Consider the following 23,026-nt stretch of genomic DNA (forward strand, 5'->3'; position numbering starts at 1 on the left):
AGCTTGTGTCACTTCCCTCTCAGAACTGCTTTTACTTCATCCCATCAATTTTGGATCATTGTATTTCCACTCTCATTTGCCTCCAGGTAGTTTTTGATTTCTTCCTCTTTTTGTTTTGTGTATCCTTTGACTACTTATTGTAGACATAGGTGAATTTTACTACTTTTGCCTTTTAAACTTCCTATTAGCTTTATAACTGGTTGATCCACTACCTTTACTGTATGTTTGCCTTTACCAGTGAGATTTTTCCTTTCATAATTTTTACATTTCTAGTTGTGGCCTTTTCTTTTTTGCTTTGAGAAGTCCCTTAACATTTTTTGTAAGGCCAGTTTGGTGGTGCTGAAGTCTTTCTAGCTTTTGCTTATCTGTAAAACTCTTTATCTCTCCTTCAACTCTGAATGATAACCTTGTTGGGTAGAGTATTCTTGGTTGTAGGTATTTTTCCTTTCATCTCTTTGGGTGTATTGTTCTACTCCCTTCTGGCCCACAAAGTTTCTGCTGAAAAATCAGCTTATGGTTTTATGGGACTTCCCTCGTACCTAACTAGTTGATTTTCTCTTGCTGCTTTTAGAATTCTCTCTTTACATTTAATTTTTGCCATTTTAATTATAATGTGTCTTGTTGTGGACCTTTTGGGGTTAATCTTGTTTGGGACTCTCTTTACTTCCTGGGCCTGGATGTCTTTTTCCTTTGCCAGATTAGGGATGTTTTCAGCTCTGATTTCTTCAAATAAGTTCTCTTCCCCCTTCTTTCTCTGTTCTCCTTCTGGGACCCCTATAATTCAAATGTTAGTATACTTAATGCTGTTCCAGAGGTCTCTTAAACTATCCTCATTTTAAAAAGTTCTTTTTCTGTTTTTTTTTTGTTCAGCTGGGTGAATTACCACTGCTCTGTCTTCCAGACTGCTGATTTGTTCCTCTGTGTCTACTATATCTAGTCTACTATTGATTCCTTCTAGTGTATTTCAATTATTGTATTCTTCCACTTTGTTTGGTTCTTTATGTTTTCTAAATCTTTGTTGAAATTCTCACTGTGTTCGTCCATTCCTCTCCTGAGTTCAGTGAGTATCTTTATTGTCATTACCCAGAACTCTTTATTGGGTAGATTGCTTATCTCCACTTTAAGTTTTTTCCCTGAGGTTTTGTATTGTTCCTTCTTTTGGAATATATTGCTTCTTATCCTCATTTTGCATAATTCTCTGTTTTTATGTCTATGTATTTAGTAGGTTGGTTACATCTCCTGATCTTGGAGAAGTAGCTTTATATAGGAGATGTATTGTGGGACCCAGTGGCACATCACCCCCTTCTGGTCACCAGAGCTATATGCCCTGCGGGTGCTCCCTACGTAGGCTGCGTTTGCCCTTTTGTTGTGGTGAGGCCACCTACTGTGGGTGCACTGGGAGGTGGGGCTGCTCCCCTTCACCCCCAGCCCAATTGACTGCAAGGCCCTGAGTCGTGTGGTGGATGTGGGCTTGCTAGAGGGTGGGGTAGGCTTCACACATGGCTGGCTCTGTGATCTGGTGGTCCATGTGGCTGCTGTGGACCCGCTGGTGGGGGGGGCAGGCCCCCTAGCACTAGTAGATTAGAGGGAGGATTCCAAAATGGTGCTTGCCAGCACTGGTTCATCACGGTAGAATGAGCTCCCCAAAATGGCTGCTGCCAGTGTCTCCACCCCCAGGAAGAATCCCAGTCTCCTCCTCCCTCTCTGGGAGACTCTCCAAGATGAGCAAGTTGGTTTGACCCAGGCTCCTTTCAAACTACTGCTTCTGTGCTGGGACTCAGAGTACATGAGATTTTGCACATGCCCTTTAAGAGTGGAGACTCTGTTTCCTCCAGCCCTCCAGCCCTCCTGAAGGTAAGCCCCACTTGGTTTCAAAGCCAAATGTCCTGGGTGCTTGTCCTTCTGGTGCAGGAACCCCAAGCTGGGGGGCCCCATGTAGGATCTGACCCCTCACATTCTGGGGAGGACCTCTGCAGTTGTGATATTCCTACCATTTGTGGGTTGCCCACTCATTTATGTGGGTCCTTTAATATTGAATCTCTGCTCCTCCTACATGTTTCATTGTGACTCTTTCTTTATATCTTTAGTTGTGGAAAATCTTTTCTGCTAGTCTTTGGGTCATTTTCATAGCTCTGTAGGTAGTTGCAACTTTGGAGTGCCCATGGGAGAAGGTGAGTTCAGGGTCTTTCTACTCTACCATTTTGTCCCTCCCCCTACCCTTGAATGTTTACTTTTATGCTTTGTACCATATACTAGGAAATAGGACTTGCCAAAAGAAATGCATTATGATTTCAATTATCTTGAAGTCTTATTTATAAAACTGTGTGTGTGTATGTGTGTGTATATATATATATATATGAAACATAAAGTTAAGGTGAAATTTGACTCTCCACAGGTGTTTATAATTTGGTAAAAGAAGGGATTTGTGGCCTAATGTGATAGAAGTCTTTGTGGCAAAAGTAAAAGACGTCATGGAGAAATAGATCTAGAATGTAATTGGTCTTTACCAGATCCAGCTGTTACCAGTTCCAACCTCATGCAGACTGTAATCATGCCTTGAATCTTCCTTCCTCCCTCCCTGTTATCCCTTTACAGTCTATTCTCTATACAGCTGCCAGAGTAAAAATAATTCAAACCAAATGGCTCTCCTGCCCAGAATCCTTCAATGGCTTCTTGGGTCAATTACAGTGAAACCCAGAGTCCTTAATGATAGTCTACAAGGTTCTACATGATCTGGCTCTTGGCTTCCTCTCTAACCTCATTTCTGACTTGAATATTCCTTGCATACCCCTCTCTCTTCACACTGCCCTCATTGCTGTTCCTCAGACATTCCAGACATACTCCCTTGTCACAATCTTTGTCATTGCTATTTCCTTTACCGTGAAAATTTGTCTCTGTGTTATCTGCCAGGCATACTCTCATTTTCTTCAGATTTCTGCTCAAATGTCCCCCTTAGCGAGTAACTTTCCCCAAAACTCTAGGAGTATTTTCTCATCATTCCCCAGCTCCTTTCCTTTTTTTCCTTCAAACCCAAAGTCCTTAGTCTGGCATTCAAGGCCTTCTAAGATCTCATCTCTGCTAACCTTTTTCGCTTCATTTCTATTGGGCACTCACAGCCTATGCTATAGTCTTATTGAGTGACTTACAGGTTCCCTAATATGCCTGTTGCACATGTCTCTTGCAGCACCTCTCACATTTTGCTACTTACTTTTTTATGGGCCTCTCCTCACAGTGCATAAGCTCTTTAAAGGAAGGGACCTGGCATATTTTTATATTTCTGAGACCTAGCATTGTTCCTGGCATATCGTACATGGCCAGTAAATATTTACTGAATATAAAAGATGGTTTTGTCTCCAAGCAGAGACTAGTTGGAACTTGAAAAAGTTGGATATGAACCAATAAATGGGTGAAAGCAGTTTCATCTCTTCAGAAGGCTTGGAGGTGTGTGTGTCCAGAGACAAATATGGTTGAAGAGAGCACAATATTAGAATACCCTAATTTTTAGCAAAATCATATTGGGTGAGGAGGGATGACATGTAACATGACTGAATCATCACACTTAGCTAGAAAAAATAGCTTAAGTGGGAGGAAGGTGTTATTTAGAAAGAAGCAGAGCCATTAGGCACCGGAATGACTCTAACAGCATTAATCCTATTATTTAGTCTGTGAGAGTCATGCGGGATGGTGACCATGCTCCTCATGAGGAAATAGTACACAAGGGGAAACTTCAGGGCAGTGATGGCACGTTCATGTTCTTGCTCATGCTGTCTTGGACCTCTTGCAGAGTGTTGAGAGTTAAGTTAGGCTTAACCTGACTGCTCTTGGCTCAGAGGGAAAGAATGCTATGAAAATTTAGTTTTATCTGTCAAGGGTGTGGGAGGGGGAAATGGCTGTATTTGTTTTATATATTTGCCAACGCTGGTTGGTGGTTCGTGTTTTCTATGCAGATTTGTGACAGTGGATCTATGTCAGTTAGCCCAGTATAATTGCACATGCAAACATGCTTTATATAATTTTAGTAATACATGTTTTGTAAAAATGTGAACATAATAGAGTCAGGTAGGCTATAGGTTTTTAAAGGATTAAAACCTTTTTTTCTTTTTCTAAATCAGGTTTGTTACAGAAAGAGAAAATGGCCATTGAAGCATTTCAAGTTTGCTGCCTCCTCCTGCCTCCTGAAAATAGAAGAAAGTTACAGCTGTTGATGAGGATGATGGCAAGGATCTGCTTAAATAAGGAGATGCCACCACTGTGTGATGGCTTTGGCACCCGAACACTGGTACGTTGATTTCTAACATCTACAAGGACTGGAGTTTCGGGGTTAAAATTCACTTGAGTAAAGTTCACTAGCTTGGCAACCAGAGGAAGGTACAAGGCAGGCCGACTTAAAGAGCCATGGCTTGGAATCCACCCAGACTGGTATTGTGCTTTTGGTCTTAGTGACTTAAAGAACATAATGAAAAGTAAAGAGTGAGTAGGGGTAGAGTGTAGAATGAGTGTAGAGATAGCTGCTGCATCCTGCCTGCTGTCAACACAAGAGAAGGAAGCGTGGACAGAAAGGATTACTGGCGTGTCAAGAAACAGCATTCTCTCCTCCAGGACAAAAAGAGTCGCAAAACCTTTGTTACTATAACCAGTAGGAGAAGATGCAGCATATATCATGGATTAAAGAGGGAAGAAGTAAACTATAGAGTTAGACCAGACAACTTGGAAGGAAAGAATGTGTGTCTTTCAGGGTATGATCTAAGGGTCCATGAGTGAGGATATTTCTTAATATATTCTGTTTTGCTTAAAAACAGGCTAATTTTGAATTCTACTTTGTCATGTCAGCATGTGTTTTAAAATAGGGTCTAGGTTTAGGATTATTTACTAGCAAAATTTATTAATTTTCCTCAAAAAATATCTTAGAGCAAAATTGATGTTTCACTGGGATGTACATCCTTTCTATATGTTGGTGAACCATTGTGTATGCCTGAGGGTCCACTGTTCGACTTTTAGAGGTGTGGTATAAGATCAGAGGACAAATCAGCACCCAGTAGAGTGATTCTTGACCTTTTTTGGGGGGTGGGTGGATGGGTAGGTGGGCTAATGGACCTTTTTGTAAAGCTGAAGAAAACTTTGCACCTATTCCCCAGAAGAATGCATGTGTAAGATTTTCTATACAATTTCAAGGCACTCACAGATCCCCTGGGGTCCCTAGTCTCCAGATAAAGTCTCTGTGTGCGTCTCTCCCTCTGTACATATATGTGAGTGAAGATAAAGTATCATCTGCAGTATGTTGATGAAATGAAGTCTTATTAAACAGAATTACATGATGTTATGCTTATAGGTTTTTAAAATTATAGTTGATGTACAATATTATATAAGTTGCAGGCGTATAATATAGTGATTTGCAATTTTTAAACGTTCCATTTATAGTTTTTATAAAATATTGGCTATATTTCTTGTGCTGTATAATATATCCTTGCAGCTTATTTTGTACATAATAATTTGTAATTTTTTTTTTAATTGGAGTATAGTTGATTTACAATGTTGTGTTAGTTTCTGCTGTACAGAAAAGTGAGTCAGTTATGCCTGTACATATATCTACTCTTTTTTAGGTTCTATTTCCATATAGGTCATTACAGAGTGTTGAATAGATACAGTAGGTGCTATACAGTAGGTTCTTATTAGCTATCTATTTTATATATAGTAGTGTGTATATGTCAGTCCCAATCTCCCAATTTATCCTTCTGCCCCTTTCCCTTTTGGTAACTATAAGTTTGTTTTCTACATCTGTGACTCAATTTCTGTTTTGTAAATAGGTTCATTTGTACCATTTTTTAGATTCCACATATTGCGCCTCCCCTCTCCACTCTCCCCACTGGTAACCACTTGTTTGTTCACTATATCTGTGAATCTGTTTCTTTTTTGTTATATTCACTAGTTTCTTGTATTTTTTAGTTTCCATATATAAGTGATATCATATAGTATTTGTCTTTCTGTGCCTGACTTGTTTCATTTACATGCTTATAGATTTTGAAATAAGATTGTCAACAATAAAATTAGTAGGAAAAGGAAAAAATAGTCCATCCAAAGGATTGCATTAAGAATGGATTAGTTAAAATGAATTCTATGGAAACAGCTGCTATAATATTTTTTGTATTTCATCACCTAATGCACTTCTGATGGTTTTGTTCAAAGGTGATTGTCAAATGTACTTACAAAATCCTGAAGAAAATGACAATTAACTAGGAAAAACTAATTGTTGAGGCACATAGATTGTGCTTGCAATCTTTTTTTAAAACAACGAAATAAGACAATAATGAAATTAGGATATTATTAGACTAAATGGCTATAAAGTACTTTTAACTTAAAAGTGCTACATGATCCAAGTTGTGATGGTGATAATAATTTTCAGAATTTGTTTAAATATATATATTTAAAACCATCTGTAAAAGGGGGTGCCTTTAAGAACTGCTCAGACAAGCATCTCTGCTAAGTCTCTGTGAGATGTGACGCACATTCTGTACATGCTGGTTGATGAGAAGATCAGCCCATCTGAGATGACAAGATGTGGGCAGGTGCCAGGTGAGATGTGCACCCTGTGCTGTGGGCCATTTCTCACTGACTAGGCACATTTGGTTTTTGCAAATTAGATGGCACTCAGTTCAGAGTAGTGAAAAAACCTCATCTGTGTTTATTTAAAAATTCACCCTCCCTCCCCTCTATTTTTTTTTTTTTTTTTAGATGGTTCAGACGTTTTCCCATTGCATCTTGTGTTCCAAAGATGAAGTGGACTTGGATGACTTATTAGCTGCTAGGTTGGTGACGTTTCTGATGGACAATTACCAAGAGATTCTGAAAGTCCCTTTGGCCTTGCAGACCTCCATAGAGGAGCGTGTGGCCCATCTACGAAGAGTCCAGGTAAAGGAAGGGATGTTACCAGTACTATAAAATTGCCAGCAGAAAGTTATGTAAGTTTGCTAGGCTTCTTGGCATTTTTTGTTTTGAAGATTGAGTGAGTTAATTTGTACAAAGTGCTTACAACCGGGCGTGGCACATGGTAGGCAGTGCACATGTTTGTTATTATCTTTGAAAATCTGTGGAATGCCCACTAGGTTTTGTTGTGTTGATCAATGCTGCATACTTTTGGTTGCAAATTCCTAAAATGGGTTTGTTCAGAATCTACATATACTTCCTGATGGAAGTGATTTATGTGCAATAAAGTCTTGATTCATAATAGCCCTGCCACCTAGGTACTATTTTTTGAATGAGAAAGCTGAGGCACAGAGAGCGTAAGTAATTTGTCCAGGGTCACAGAGCTAGGATTCAAACTGATAAAATCGTTTTCCAGAATCAGTGCTCTTAACTACTATGCCATACTGCCTCACTGTAAAGCATGGTATGGTAGAAGAACCCGGCTTCAGAGCCATAAGGACCTGGGCCAAACTCCTGGCTCCCCACTTGCCTGGTTATGTGGCTTTGGGCAAGTCCCTTAAGCCCTCTGGATTTTAGTTTCTGCAAGTGTTGAAATGGTCAATACCTACTCGATGAAGTTGTTGTAAAGAGTAGACACTACATTGTAAAACGTGTGGCACAAATTGTCATATGGCAGATACTTTTTGAAAAGTATTTATTGTTTTTGTCGTTGCAGTCATTATATTAAAATGATGCAAAAGAAATGTAATGTATTACTATCACGTGGGCCCCCCAGAGGGGTTTGTATGTCAGCCTGCAGGAGCAGAAACGTTGGGTAAAGGCAGGCAGGTCTGCTTGTCTCCTTCTGAATGACTGGCCCTCTTTCCCCTTAAGCATGTTTTGAGGCTCCACAATTAAGGACCAGTGAGCTGCTACCTCCCAAAGTATCATTAAAGTAAATAACCATCTGTTTTCAGTGTGCAGTTTAAAAATTAAAATAAAAAATTTTCCTATTGAAGGAATTTGGAAAATAGAGAAAACACACTAAAAAATATCAGAATAACTCTAAATGTTCAGTGTTAAGAGTCTTTTCTATTTCCCCCTCTCCCTCCCTTCCTTCCTTCTTTCCCTCCTTTGTTCCTCTTTTATAACTTACTTTCTCTTAACAATACAACAAGAAGAAGTTTCCACATCATTAAATATTCTTGATTGACCCAGAATGGCCGGGAGCACAGACTAAATGGTGTTTGAATTTCTGATGTGCCCTTTATTAGCCATGTGACCTTGGCATGTTGTATAACGACTCTCTGCTTTAGCATCTGCCCCAACATCTCTTTTTTTCATCAGTAAAATGCGATAACAATAGTTAATAGCTACCTCCTAAGGCTATTTTGGGAATTGAAAGGCTTAAGACATGTAAAGTGCTTAGAATAATGTTTATCACATAGTAAGTACCTCATTTGGTACTGCTGCTGTTATTATTATCAACATTATTGTTATATATTCCACAATATCATTATGATTGGTAACATAATATTCCATGATATGAATATACCATAATTTATTTAAATGATTTTCTTTGGTTGATATTTATATTGTTTCCATTTTTTTTCCATTTTACAATCATTATAACAGTAAATATTTTTATAGTTAGATTTTTTTTTGGTCGATCTGTGATTACTTTCTAAGAATAAATTCCTAGGAGTGGCATTTCACGGTCAAAGACCATGAATGTGTGTTAAACATTGATTGCATATTGTCAAATTTCCATTTAGAGTGATTGTTCCAAGTTGCATTCCCATTGTTGGTATAAGAAAGTGTTCATTTCTTTACACCCTTGCCTACTTTGGGTAACATACATACCTTTGCCATTTAAATGGGTGAAAAAAACAAATTACTGTTGTTTTAATCTCCCACCTCCCCTTGATATTTTATGAGCCAAACTTAAAAAAAAAAACCATAAAAATGAAAAGAAATACTTTCACTGAATTTCTGTAAAGAAAAGTGATAGCAGTGACTCCGTTGCTTTGCATCCTTGCTGGGCTTGTGTATTCACATGGCACAGGCTTGTATTGCAGGAACGTAACCCTGTGAGACTTTCACTGTCAGCTGAAGATCAGATGGCTGAGTGATGATTAACTTAACCGCAGAGTAGCATGACCTGTGAAGGGGGGCTGTGATGGCCCTGAATAAAATCAGTAACTACGCAATTGTCCAGTTACATTTTCTCTCTTAGAAGTACACGCTCATTAGAATTGCCAAACAATTGTTTGTTTTAGTGCTCAAAGCCTATAGATCTCTCTTCTCTTGCACAGGGTACTCAGCCACTCCGTCATAACACATTTAGGGTGGTACCTTTCTGAAAATGAAGTGTTACTTGGACTGTTCTGGTGATTTGTTTTGGAGCACTTTCAGGGCTGACCCTGGGATAGATAAACAGTGAGGTCAGCGTTGTTTTTGACACCAACCTTCTGTTGACCGTGTCTGTAACCCTCTTCTTCCTTTTATACCCTTTACTCATAGATATCTTGTGTTTTTCTCATGTCCTAGGCTTTGGCGGTCACATTTTACCTGGGCCTCACCTTTTTCTTCTGGTCCTTTTCTACTTTTTCCAGAATTCTTGGTTCAAATACAAATTAAGTGTTGTGTGTGTACTCCTTTCCTTATGGTTCTGGTCTGTTTCTCTTGGGTTGTCCCTAAATTACCTGGTAAACTGATGCTGAGGCATGGAATGTTCTTCATGGAATAACCCTTCCTGGCAACACAATTATTTATTTATTAAAAAAAATTTTTTTTGAATTTTATTTATTTTTTTATACAGCAGGTTCTTATTAGTCATCCATTTTATACACATCAGTATATACATGTCAATCCCAATCGCCCAGTTCATCACACCCCACCCCCACCCCCCACCGCTTTACCCCCTTGGTGTCCATACATTTGTTCTCTGCATCTGTGTCTCAACTTCTGCCCTGCAAACAGGTTCATCTGTACCATTTTTCTAGGTGCCACATACATGCGTTAATATATGATATTTGTTTTTCTCTTTTTGACTTACTTCACTCTGTATGACAGTCTCTAGATCCATCCCATCTCAACAAATGACCCCATTTCGTTCCTTTTTATGGCTGAGTAATATTCCATTGTATACATGTACCACAACTTCTTTATCCATTCGTCTGTCGATGGGCATTTAGGTTGCTTCCATGACCTGGCTGTTGTAAATAGTGCTGCAGTGTACATTGGGGTGCATGTGTCTCTTTGAATTATGGTTTTCTCAGGGTATATGCCCAGTCGTGGGATTGCTGGATCATATGGTAATTCTATTTTTAGTTTTTTAAGGAACCCCCATACTGTTCTCCATAGTGGCTGTATCAATTTACATTCCCACCAACAGTGCAAGAGGGTTCCCTTTTCTCCACACCCTCTCCAGCTTTTGTTGTTTGTAGATTTTCTGATGATGCCCATTCTAACTGGTGTGAGGTGATACCTCATTGTAGTTTTGATTTGCATTTCTCTAATAATTAGTGATGTTGAGCAGCTTTTCATGTGCTTCTTGGCCATCTGTATGTTTTCTTTGGAGAAATGTCTATTTAGGTCTTCTGCCCATTTTTGGATTTTTTTAAATATTGAGCTGCATGAACTGTTTATATATTTTGGAGATTAATCCTCTGTCCGTTGATTTGTTTGCAAATAGTTTCTCCCATTCTGAGGGTTGTCATTGTGTCTTGTTTATGGTTTCCTTTGCTGTGCAAAAGCTTTGAAGTTTCATTAGGTCCCATTTGTTTATTTCTGTTTTTATTTCCATTACTCTAGGAGGTGGATAAAAAAAGATCTTGCTGTGATTTATGTCAAAGAGTGTTCTTCCTATGTTTTCCTCTAAGAGTTTTATAGTGTCCGGTCTTAAATTTAGGACTCGAATCCATTTTGACTTTATTTTTGTGTATGGTGTTAGGGAGTGTTCTAATTTCATTCTTTTATATGTAGCTGTCCAGTTTTCCCAGCACCACTTATTGAAGAGACTGTCTTTTGTCCATTGTATATCCTTGCCTCCTTTGTCATAGATTAGGTGACCATAGGTGCCTGGGTTTATCTCTGGGCTTTCTATCTTGTTCCATTGATCTATGTTTATGTTTTTGTGCCAGTACCATATTGTCTTGATTACTGTAGCTTTGTAGTATAGTCTGAAGTCAGGGAGTCTGATTCCTCCAGCTCCATTTTTTTCCCTCAAGACTGCTTTGGCTATTCGGGGTCTTTTGTGTCTCCTTACAAATTTTAAGTTTTTTTTGTTCTAGTTCTGTAAAAAATGCCATTGGTAATTTGATAGGGATTGCATTGAATCTGTAGATTGCTTTGGGTAGTATAGTCATTTTCACAATATTGATTCTTCCAATCCAAGAACATGTTATATCTCTCCATCTGTTTGTATCATCTTTAATTTCTTTCATCAGTGTTTTATAGTTTTCTGCATACAGGTCTTTTGTCTCCCTAAGTAGTTTTATTCCTAGGTATATTATTCATTTTCTTGCAGTGGGAATTGGGAGTGTTTCCTTAATTTCTCTTTCAAATTTTCATCATTAGTCTATAGGAATACAAGAGATTTCTGTGCATTAATTTTGTATCCTGCAACTTTACCCAATTCATTGATTAGCTCTAGTAGTTTTCTGGTGGAATCTTTAGGATTCTCTATGTAGAGTATCATGTCATCTGCAAACAGTGATGGTTTTTCTTCTTTTTTTCCAATTTGTATTCCTTTTATTTCATTTTCTTCTTTGATTGCCGTGGCTAGGACTTCCAAAAGTATGTTGAATAATAGTGGTGCAGAGTGGACATCCTTGCCTTGTTCCTGATCTTAGAGGAAATGCTTTCAGTTTTTCACCATTGAGAATGATGTTGGCTGTGGGTTTGTCGTATATTGCCTTTACTTTGTTGAGGTAGGTTCCCTCTATGCCCACTTTATGGAGAGTTTTTATCATAAATCGGTGTTGAATTTTGTCAAAAGCTTTTTCTACATCTATTGAGATGATCATATGGTTTTTTCTTCAATTTGTTAATATGGTGTATCACACTGATTGATTTGCATATATTGAAGAACACTTGCATCCCTGGGATAAATCCCACTTGATCATGGTGTATAATCCTTTTAATGTGTTGTTGGATTCTGTTTACTAGTATTTTGTTGAGGATTTTTGCATCTATATTCATCAGTGATATTGGTCTGTAATTTTCTTTTTTTGTAGTATCTTTGTCTGGTTTTGGTATCAGGGTGATGGTGGCCTTGAGAATGAGTTTGGGAGTGTTCCTTCCTCTGCAATTTTTTGGAAGAGTTTGAGAAGGATGGGTGTTGTCTCTTCTCTAAATGTTTGATAGAATTCATCTGTGAAGCCATGTGGTCTTGGAGTTTTGTTTGTTGGAAGATTTTTAATTACAGTTTCAATTTCATTACTTGTGATTGGTCTGTTCATATTTTCTCTTTCTTCCTGTTTCAGTCTTGGAAGGTTATACGTTTCTAAGAATTTGTCCATTTCTTCCAGGTTGTCCATTTTATTGGCATAGAGTTGCTTGTCGTAGTCTCTTAGGATGCTTTGTATTTCTGTGGTGTCTGTTGTAACTTCTCCTTTTTCATTTCTAATTTTATTGATTTGAGTCCTCTCCCTGTTTTTCTTGATGAGTCTGGCTAATGGTTTATCAATTTTGTTTATCTCCTCAAAGAACCAACTTTTAGTTTTATTGATCTTCACTATTGTTTTCTTTATTTCTATTTCATTTATTTCTGCTCTGATCTTTATGATTTCTTTCCTTCTGCTAACTTTGGGTTTTGTTTGTTCTTCTTTATCTAGTCCTTTAGGTGTAAGGTTAGATTGTTTATTTGAGATTTTTCTTGTTTCTTGAGGTAGGCTTGTATAGCTATAAACTTCCCTCTTAGAACTGCTTTTGCTGCATCCCATAGGTTTTGAATTGTCGTGTTTTCATTGTCATTTGTCTGTAGGTAGTTTTTGATTTCCTCTTTGATTTCTTCAGTGATCTTTTGGTTATTTAGTAACGTATTGTTTAGCCTCCATGTGTTTGTGTTTTATACGTTTTTTCCCCTGTAATTCATTTCTAATCTCGTAGTGTTGTGTTCAGAAAAGATGATTGATATGATTTCAGTTTTCTTAAATTTACTGAGGCTTGGTTTGTGACCCAAGATGTGATCTATCCTGGAGAATGTTCCTTGCGCATTTGAGGAGAAAGTGTAATCTGCTGTTTTTGGATGGAATGTCCTATAAATATCAATTAAATCTATCTGGTCTGTTGTATCATTTAAAGCTTCTGTTTCCTTATTTATTTTCATTTTGGATGATCTGTCCATTGGTGTAAGTGAGGTGTTAAAGTTCCCCACTATTATTGTGTTACTGTCAATTTCTTCTGTTAGAGCTGTTAGCAGTTGCTTTATGTATTGAGGTGCTCCTATGTTGGGTGCATATATATTCATAATTGTTATGTCTTCTTCTTGGATTGATCCCTTGATCATTATGTAGTGTCCGTCCTTGTCTCTTGTAACATTCTTTATTTTAAAGTCTATTTTATCTGATACGAGTATTGCTACTCCAGCTTTCTTGTGATTTCCATTTGCATGGAATATCTTTTTCCATCCCTTCACTTTCAGTCTGTATGTGTCCCTAGGACTGAAGTGGGTCTCTTGTAGGCAGCATATGTATGGGTCTTGTTTTTGTATCCATTCAGCAAGCCTGTGTCTCTTGGTTGGAGCACTAAATCCATTCACGTTTAAGGTAATTATCAATACATATGTTCCTCTTACTATTTTCTTCATTGTTTTGGGTTTGTTCTTGTAGGTTCTTTTCTTCTCTTGTGTTTCCGACTTAGAGAAGTTCCTTTTGGATTTGTTGTAGAGCTGGTTTGTTGGTGCTGAATTCTCTTAGCTTTTGCTTGTCTGTAAAGCTTTTGATTTCTCCATCGAATCTGAATGAGATCCTTGCAGGATAGAGTAATCTTGGTTGTAGGTTCTTCCCTTTCATCACTTAAAGGATATCATCCCACTCCCTTCTGGCTTGTAGAGTTTCTGCTGAGAAATCAGCTGTGAATCTTATGGGAGTTCCCTTGTATGTTATTTGTCACTTTTCCCTTGCTGCTTTCAATAATTTTTCTTTGTCTTTAGGTTTTGCCAGTTTGATTACTATGTGTCTCACTGTGTTTCTCCTTGGGTTTATCCTGTATGGGACTCTCTGCACTTCCTGGACTTGGGTGGCTCTTTCCTTTCCCATGTTAGGGAAGCTTTCGACTATAATCTCTTCAAATATTTTCTCTGGTCCTTTCTCTCTCTCTTCTCCTTCTGGGACCCCTATAATGTGAATGTTGTTGCGTTTGATGTTGTCCCAGAGGTCTCTTAGGCTCTCTTCATTTATTTTCATTCTCTTTTTTTAATTGTGTTCTGTGGCAGTGAATTCCACCATTCTGTCTTCCAGGTCACTTATCCGTTCTTCTGCCTCAGTTATTCTGCTATTGATTCCTTCTAGTGTAGTTTTCATTTCAGTTACTGTATTGTTCATCTCTGTTTGTTCTTTAATTCTTCTAGGTCTTTTTTAAACATTTCTTGCATCTTCTTGTTCTTTGCCTCCATTGTTTTTCCGAGGTCTTGGATCCATCTTCCCTATCATTATTCTGAATTCTTTTTCTGGAAGGTTGCCTATCTCCACTTCTTTTAGTTGTTTTTCTGGGGTTTTATCTTGTCCCTTCACCTGGTACATAGTCCTCTGACTTTTCATCTTGTCCATCTTTCTGTGAACGTGGTTTTTGTCCCACAGGCTGCAGGATTGTAGTTCTTCTTGCTTCTGTCTGCCCTCTGGTGGATGAGCCTATCTAAGAGGCTTGTGCAAGTTTCCTGATAGGCGGGACTGGTGGTGGGTAGAGCTGGGTGTTGCTCTGGTGGGCAGAGCTCAGTAAAACTTTAATCTGCTTGACTGCTGATGGGTGGTGCTGGGTTACCTCCCTGTTGGTTGTTTGGCCTGAGGCAACCAACACTGGAGCCTTCCCCAGCTCTTTGGTGGGGCTAATGGCAGACTCTGGGAGGGCTCACGCCAAGGAGCATGTCCCAGAACTTCTGCTGCCAGTGTCCTTGTCCCCACGGTGAGCCACAGCCACCCCCGCCTCTGCAGGAGACCCTCCAACACTAGCAGGTAGGTCTGGTTCAGTCTCCCCTGGGGTTACTGCTCCTTCCCCTGGGTTGCGATGCACACACTACTTTGTGTGCGTCCTCCAAGAGTGGAGTCTCTATTTCTCCCAGTCCTGTCGAAGGCCTGCAATCAAATCCCACTAGGCTTCAAAGTCTGATTCTCTAGCAGTTCCTCCTCCCGTTTCCGGACCCCCAGGTTGGGAAGCCTGATGTGGGGCTCAGAACCTTCACTCCATTGGGTGGACTTCTGTGTCGTAAGTGTTCTCCAGTCTGTGATTCACCCACCCAGCAGTTATGGATTTGATTTTACTGTGATTGCGCCCCTCCTACCGTCTCATTGTGGCTTCTCCTTTGTCTTTGGATGTGGGGTATCTTTTTTGGTGAGTTCCAGTGTCTTCCTGTCGTTGATTGTCCAGCAGCTAGTTGTGATCCTGGTGTCCTCAGAAGAGGGAGTGAGAGCACGTCCTTCTACTCCGCCATCTTGGTTCCGCTTCTGTATTCTTTTAACACATTTATTTTTAACTGTGGCTTCTGGGAAAAAAAAGTCTTAAACCAAAGACATGAATATAATGGTAGTAATTTTATCCAGTGCAGAAGAACAGTAGGTGCTATATTTTTGAGGAGATGAACCTCTTGGACTCTGAAAAATTTTTTTTAACTTTTTAATTTATATTGGAATATAGCAATTAACAATGTTGTGACAGTTTTCAGGTACACAGCAAAGCGACTCAGCCATACATATGCATGTATCCATTCTCCCCCAGACTTCCCTCCCATCCAGGCTGCACATAACATTGAGCAGAGTTCCCTGTGCTGTACAGTGGGGTCCTTGTTGGTTATCCATTTTAACTATGGCTGTGTGTATACATGAATCCCAAACTCCCTAACTATCCCTTCCCCCCACACTTGCCCCTTGGTAACCATAAGCTCATTCTTTAAGTCTGTGAGTCTGTTTCTGTTTTGTAAATAAGTTCATTTGTATCATTTCTTTTTAGATTGCACATATAAGCCATATCATATGATATTTCTTTCTCTGTCTGACTTACTTCACTCCGTATGACAATCTCTAGGTCCAACCATGTTGCTGCAGATGGCATTATTTCATTCTTTTTAATGACTGATTAATACTTCATTGTATATATGTACCATATCTTCTTTATCCATTCCTCTGTCGATGGGCATTTAGGTTGTTTCCATGTCTTGCCTATTGTAAACAGTACTGCAATGAACATTGGTGTGCATGTATCCTGTCAGACCATGTTTTTCTCCAGATATATGCCCAGGAGTGGGATTGCGTGGTCATGTGGTAGCTCTATTTTTAGTTTTTTGAGGAACCTTCATGCTGTGAAGGTGGCTGTACTAATTTACATTCCCACCAAGAGTGTAGGAGGGTTCCCTTTTCTCCACACCCTCTCCAGCATTTATTGTTTGTGGATTTTTTTGATGATGGCCATTCTGACTGGTGTGAGGTGAATCTCATTGTAGTTTTGATTTGGATGAAATTAAGTATTTTTAATGGATGCTTTTATTTATAGATCTTGGTACCTTTTTCCCTCTTATTTCAACCTTCTGCCTTTTGCCCTGTAGTGTCTGCACATTTGTTTTCACTAGTTTCATGCTGTGAACATGTTTGGAGATGGGTGCAGTACTTCCCTCTACACAGCAGCTGAGCTAAACTTGTACTTTTGTCAGTGCCCAAGGGAGGGAGGAACAGACTCTCCAGATGTGGGAAGAACCTACATAGTTCATCATGTGTGTTTGGAATCATTCTAGGCAATATGTTCAGTTTGTGTGTAAATTTCAGATCTTATTAGAAGAGAGCACAAGGTTTTTTGTTTATGAAAATGGCTTTGGGGTTTAAAAAGGCAAAAACTTATATGCTACACTGTGGCTTTACGTGATTTTTTTTTTGAAGTTATGGAAACACCTTTTACTTTTCATTATAGTTTTTCCCAGTCAAATTGAATGTCATATCATTCCTACTAGGAGATCTACGGTCTGAATTAATTCTTGAAATTTATTTGAAAATGCGCTTTCACTAATAATCCCTTTGCCCCAGATAAAATACCCAGGAGCTGATATGGATATCACTTTGTCTGCTCCATCATTTTGCCGTCAAATTAGCCCAGAGGAATTTGAATACCAAAGAGTATATGGCTCTCAGGAACCTCTGGCAGCATTGTTGGAGGAAGTCATCACAGATGCCAAACTCTCCAGTAAAGAAAAGAAGAAAAAATTGAAGCAGGTAAAAAGGATATTCTTCATAAGTCATTTCTTCTCCCTACCGTTCTTATGTTGTTTTGTTTCCTTTTTATTCTCTATTTTAATAGGTTTCATACGAATCTCATCTTCTGAGACAGAGCAGTTTTGAAAGTAAATTGTTTATTTCATATATTAATTTACACAAATATGGTCAGTTTTCCAGGTCTTTATTCTCCAATGTAAATCTTTCACCATTATTGAGCTCTTCATTTATGAAGCTATTCTCTAATATTTGTCCTTGGTTTTGATATGTGGTATGATGTGAGTTAGTGGAGCAATTACTTTAAATTCAGAGAGGCTGTCAAATGAGAACAGTTTCTTTGGATTTTTTTGAAAGGCAAATCAGACTGAATTCACAAGTGTAAAATGTCCAGAATTTAAGAGTCTTTGGTTTTACATAGCCCCTATCAAATTGGTTTCTTGCTGCGGGCATCACTAAAAGTTTTTAGTTCTTGTTAAACAACACAGCTTAGGGTTTCAGAGAAGAGTTTTCAACTCAGCATAGGTTTAACTTGATCTTTTTTAAAACTTGAAGTGTAATTGATTTACAATGTTGTGTTAGTTTCAGGTATACATACCTTGATCTTTTTTTTTTGTTTGCTTTTGTTTTTGTTTTTGTCTCATAAGTCTCTTTTATTCAACACACTCCCCAACTTTCTTTCTTTTTTTAAAATTGTTTTTAACATCTTTTTTTTTGTAACATCTTTATTGGAGTGTAATTGCTTTACAATGGTGTGTTGGTTTCTGCTGTATGACAAAGTGAATCAGGTATACATATACATATATCCCCGTATCCCCTCCCTCTTGCGTCTCCCTCCCACCCTCCCAATCCCACCCCTCTAGGTGGTCACAAAGCACCGAGCTGATCTCCCTGTGCTATGCGGCTGCTTCCCACTAGCTATCCATTTTACATTTGGTAGTATATATAAGTCCATGCTACTCTCTCACTTCGTCCCAGCTTACCCTTCCCCCTCCCCATGTCCTCAGGTCCATTCTCTACATCTGCGCCTTTATTCCTGTCGCCTCTAGGTTCTTCAGAACCTTTTTTTTTTTTTTTTAGATTCCATGTGTATGTATTGGCATACGGTATTTGTTTTTCTCTTTCTGAGTTACCACTCTGTATGACAGAGTCTGGGTCCACCCACTTCACTACAGATAACTCAATTTCCTTTCTTTTTATGGCTGAGTGATATTCCATTGTATATATGTGCCACATCTTCTTTATCCATTCATCTGTCGATGGACACTTAGGTTGCGTCCATGTCCTGGAAGTTGTAAATAGAGATGCAGTGAACATTGTGGTACATGACTCTTTTTGAACTATGGTTTTCTCAGGGTATATGCCCAGTAGTGGGATTGCTGGGTCATATGGTAGTTTTATTTTCAGTTTTTTAAGGAACCTCCATACTGCTCTCCATAGTGGCTGTGTCAATTTACATTCCTACCAACAATGCAAGAAAGAGGGTTGCATTTTCTCCACACCCTCTCCAGCATTTATTGTTTGTAGATTTTTGGATGATAGCCATTCTGACTGGTGTGAGGTGATACTCATTGTAATTTGATTTGCGGTTCTCTAATGATCAGTGACGTTGAGCATCCTTTCATGTGTTTGTTGGCAATTTGTATATCTTAGAAGAAAGTGTATTCTGTTGTTTTTGGATGGAATGTCCTATAAATATCAATTGAGTCCATCTTGTTTAATGTATCATTTAAAGCTTGTGTTTCCTTATTTATTTTCATTTTGGATGATCTGTCCATTGGTGAAAGTGGGGTGTTAAAGTCCCCTACTATGAATGTGTTACTGTCGATTTCCCCTTATATGGCTGTTAGCATTTGCCTTATATATTGAGGTGCTCCTATGTTGGGTGCATAAATATTTACAATTGTTATATCTTCTTCTTGGATCGATCCCTTGATCATTATGTAGTGTCCTTCTTTGTCTCTTCTAATAGTCTTTATTTTAAAATCTGTTTTGTCTGATATGAGAATTACTACTCCAGCTTTCTTCTGATTTCCAATTGCATGGAATATCTTTTTCCATCCCCTCACTTTCAGTCTGTATGTGTCCCTAGGTCTGAAGTGGATCTCTTGTAGACAGCCTATATATGGGTCTTGTTTTTGTATCCATTCAGCCAATCTATGTCTTTTGGTGGGAGCATTTAGTCCATTTACATTTAAGGTAATTATCAGTATGTATGTTCCTATTACCATTTTCTTAATTGTTTTGGGTTTGTTATCGTAGGTCTTTTCCTTTTCTTGTGTTTCCTGCCTAGAGAAGTTCCTTTAGCATTTGTTGTAAAGCTGGCTTGGTGGTGCTGAATTCTCTTAGCTTTGGCCAGTCTGTAAAGGTTTTAATTTCTCCGTCGAATCTGAATGAGATCCTTGCTGAGTAGAGTAATCTTGGTTGTAGGTTTTTCCCTTTCATCACTTTAAATATGTCCTGCCACTCCCTTCTGGCTTGCAGAGTTTCTGCTGAAAGATCAGCTGTTAGCCTTATGGGGATTCCCTTGTATGTTAATTGTTGCTTTTCCCTTGCTGCTTTTGATATGTTTTCTTTGTATTTAATTTTTGATAGTTTGATTAATATGTGTCTTGGCATGCTTCTCCTTGGATTTATCCTTTATGGTACTCTCTGCGATTCCTGGACTTTATTATTTCCTTTCCCGTATTAGGATAGTTTTCAACTATTATCTCTTCAAATATTTTCTCAGTCCTTTTTTTTTTTCTCTTCTTCTTCTGGGACCCCTATAATTCAAATGTTGTTGTGTTTAATGTTGTCCCAGGGGTCTCTGAGACTGTCCTCAATTCTTTTCATTCTTTTTTCTCTTTTTCTTTTTTTCTTTTAAATAGATTGGATTTAGCATAGGTAGTAGTGCTGAGCAGGGACAACAGGAGGAAAGTTTCCTAATCGGGCTGGTTGGTGGCGTCGTCTTTTTTATTTATTTATTTATTTATTTATTATTTATGGCTGTGTTGGGCCTTCGTTTCTGTGCGAGGGCTTTCTCCAGTTGCAGCAAGCGGGGGCCACTCTTCATCGCGGTGCATGGGCCTCTCACTATCGCAGCCTCCGTTGTTGCGGAGCACAGACTCCAGATGCGCAGGCTCAGTAATTGTGGCTCACGGGCCCAGATGCTCTGTGGCATGTGGGATCTTCCCAGACCAGGGCTCGAACCCACGTCCCTGCATTGGCAAGCGGATTCTCAACCACTGCGCCACCAGGGAAGCCCCTCATTCTTTTGTCTTTATTCTGCTCTGCAGTAGTTATTTCCACTATTTTATCTTCCAGGTCACTTATCTGTTCTTCTGCCTCAGTTATTCTGCTATTGATTCCTTCTAGAGAATTTTAAATTTTATTTATTGTGTTGTTCATCATTGTTTGTTTGCTCTTTAGTTCTTCTAGGTCCTTGTTAAACGTTTCTTGTATTTTCTCCATTATATTTCCTAGATTCTGGATCATCTTTACTCTCATTACGCTGAATTCTTTTTCAGGTAGACTGCCTATTTCCTCTTCATTTGTTTAGTCTGGTGGGTTTTTACCTTGCTCCTTCATCTGGAGCATCTGTGTATTTCTCTGTCTTCTCATTTTGTTAACTTACTATGTTTGGGGTCTCCTTTTTGCAGGCTGCATGTTCTTAGTTCCCATTGTTTTTGGTGTCTGCTCTCATTGGGTAAGGTTGGTTCAGTGGGTTGTATAGGCTTCCTGGTGGAGGGGACTGGTGCCTGTATTCTGGTGGATGAGGCTGAATCTTGTTTTTCTGGTGGACAGGACTGTGTCCGGTTGTTGTTTTGCGGTGTCTGTGACCTTATTATGATTTTAGGCAGCATCTCTGCTAATGAGTGGGGTTATGTTCCTGTCTTGCTAGTTGTTTGGAATAGGGTGTCCAGCACTGTAGCTTGCTGGTCATTGAGTGGAGTTGAGTCTTAACATTGAGATGGAGATCTCTGGGAGAGCTTTGGCCATTTGATATTATGTGGGGCTGGGAGGTCTCTGGTGGACCAATGTCCTGAACTTGGCTCTTCTACCTCAGAGGCTCAGGCCTGATACCCGACCAGAGCACCAAGACCCTGTCACCCACGCGGCTCTGAACTCTGGAGATCCACGCTCCAGATGCCTTCCTTTAGAGGTGCTGCCTCTCCCCTTCCACACAGGTCCTACCTTGATCATTTTTAAAGTATTGATTCAAGAGCAAGTGAATGGTGTTTATTTTTAAAGACTGAATCCTCCATAGCTTGATTTCTGATCACACCACCTAAGATTATACACAAAGCACAAAGGTTCTAGATTCCCATCCTGTTCTTCTCAGAGTAATTTTGGAGAAGAGTTCAGTGGTGACGATCAAAGGAAAAACATATTGCTTCTCTGTAAGCTTTTTGTAAAGTAATGTATACCAGCATGTTTTCTCTTCCATTTGGGTAGAAGCAGGTGGAGCTAAGCTGGAGAAGCAGGGAGATGGGGAAATGTTGTTGGGCCCAGATTTTCTTTGACTGTGTAGAACATAAGTCAGAATTACTTGTGAATATTTTAGAAGGGAGGTGTGTTTATAGTTGGCAGGGGAGAAATTTAAAGAAGTATGACTAAAGTGAGTTTTTTGGAAGATTAGATCAAATTAAAGATGAATCCGATCTATTGAAAGTGCAATCCAATGATTTAACAAAAAGAAATGGATTTGTGTTGAAGTGAACTTGTGATCTGTTTTCTTCTTATTTTCTTTTCTGATGGAAAGCAGTAAACATTAAAACAAAACAAAAATAGGGAAGTATTGCATCAGAAACTTATTTTAAAATTACAGTGCCCAGGGCTTCCCTGGTGGCGCAGTGGTTGAAAGTCCGCCTGCTGATGCAGGGGACACGGGTTCATGCCCCGGTCAGGGAATATCCCATGTGCTGCGGAGTGGCTGGGCCTGTGAGCCATGGCCGATGAGCCTGCGTGTCCGGAGTCTGTGCTCCACAACGGGAGAGGCCCGCGTACTGCCAAAAAAAAACAAAAACAAAAACAAACAAACAAACAATAATTACAGTGCCCAATTTTATTGACTTTCATTTGTTTTTTTGACACTTCTTGGATCCTTTTTTTTTTATTTTTAGTTTCAAAAGTCCTATCCTGAAGTCTACCAAGAACGATTTCCTACACCAGAAAGTGAAGCACTTCTGTTTCCTGAAAAACCTAAAGCAAAACCACAGCTGCTGATGTGGACACTAAAAAACCCCTTCCAACCATTTCAAAGAACTAGAAGTTTTCGGATGTAATACTTGGATAGCTGTTAAAGACCTCTGTTGTTGCTGTTGCTTTTGAGTAAATAGATGGTTAGAGGACTATGGTGGTGGAAGAAAGAAGCACATAAACCACAGACTACTGAATTATAAAGATTTCCTGACTTCAAAAAATGTTGAGCCATTATCAGTATTTTTATAAAACTCAATGCTGTTTTTAAAGTGTACAAACCAATTAAAAATAATGAGACAAATATATAGTGGTAAAGTTAACGTTTTTAATTTGTTACAAAATGTAAGGGTATTTTCATTTTTTTATTTGTTGTTTCCTATGGTGTTTATAAAATATTTGTGTGTACATCCTAGTTACTGATGTCTTTGTGATAACCAAGACTGAAAAATAGTGTATATGTTTGAATAAGAACGACACTGAGTACTGTTACTGTGATGCTATTGACCTAATAGCCAATTGTGATTTCT

At 38.9% G+C, this 23,026-nt stretch overlaps 1 protein-coding gene across 2 annotated transcripts in view; it reads left to right on the forward strand.

Annotated features, from left to right (window-relative positions):
• The window catches only part of DEPDC1B (DEP domain containing 1B), a 100,367-nt gene extending 77,785 nt beyond the window's left edge, over window positions 1-22,582 (forward strand). Inside the window, exons 8-11 of one of the 2 annotated variants that reach the window (XM_060007032.1) lie at window positions 4,113-4,279; window positions 6,730-6,906; window positions 17,133-17,318; window positions 22,421-22,582. In XM_060007032.1, coding sequence (XP_059863015.1) covers window positions 4,113-4,279; window positions 6,730-6,906; window positions 17,133-17,318; window positions 22,421-22,582 — 692 coding nt within the window. The remainder of the gene's footprint in view (window positions 1-4,112; window positions 4,280-6,729; window positions 6,907-17,132; window positions 17,319-22,420) is intronic. The other variant, XM_060007033.1, reaches the window with a different exon arrangement.
• The last annotated feature ends 444 nt before the right edge of the window (window positions 22,583-23,026 follow it).

The sequence above is a fragment of the Delphinus delphis genome, chromosome 3 (assembly GCF_949987515.2).
Source record: "Delphinus delphis chromosome 3, mDelDel1.2, whole genome shotgun sequence".
NCBI lineage: Eukaryota > Metazoa > Chordata > Mammalia > Artiodactyla > Delphinidae > Delphinus > Delphinus delphis.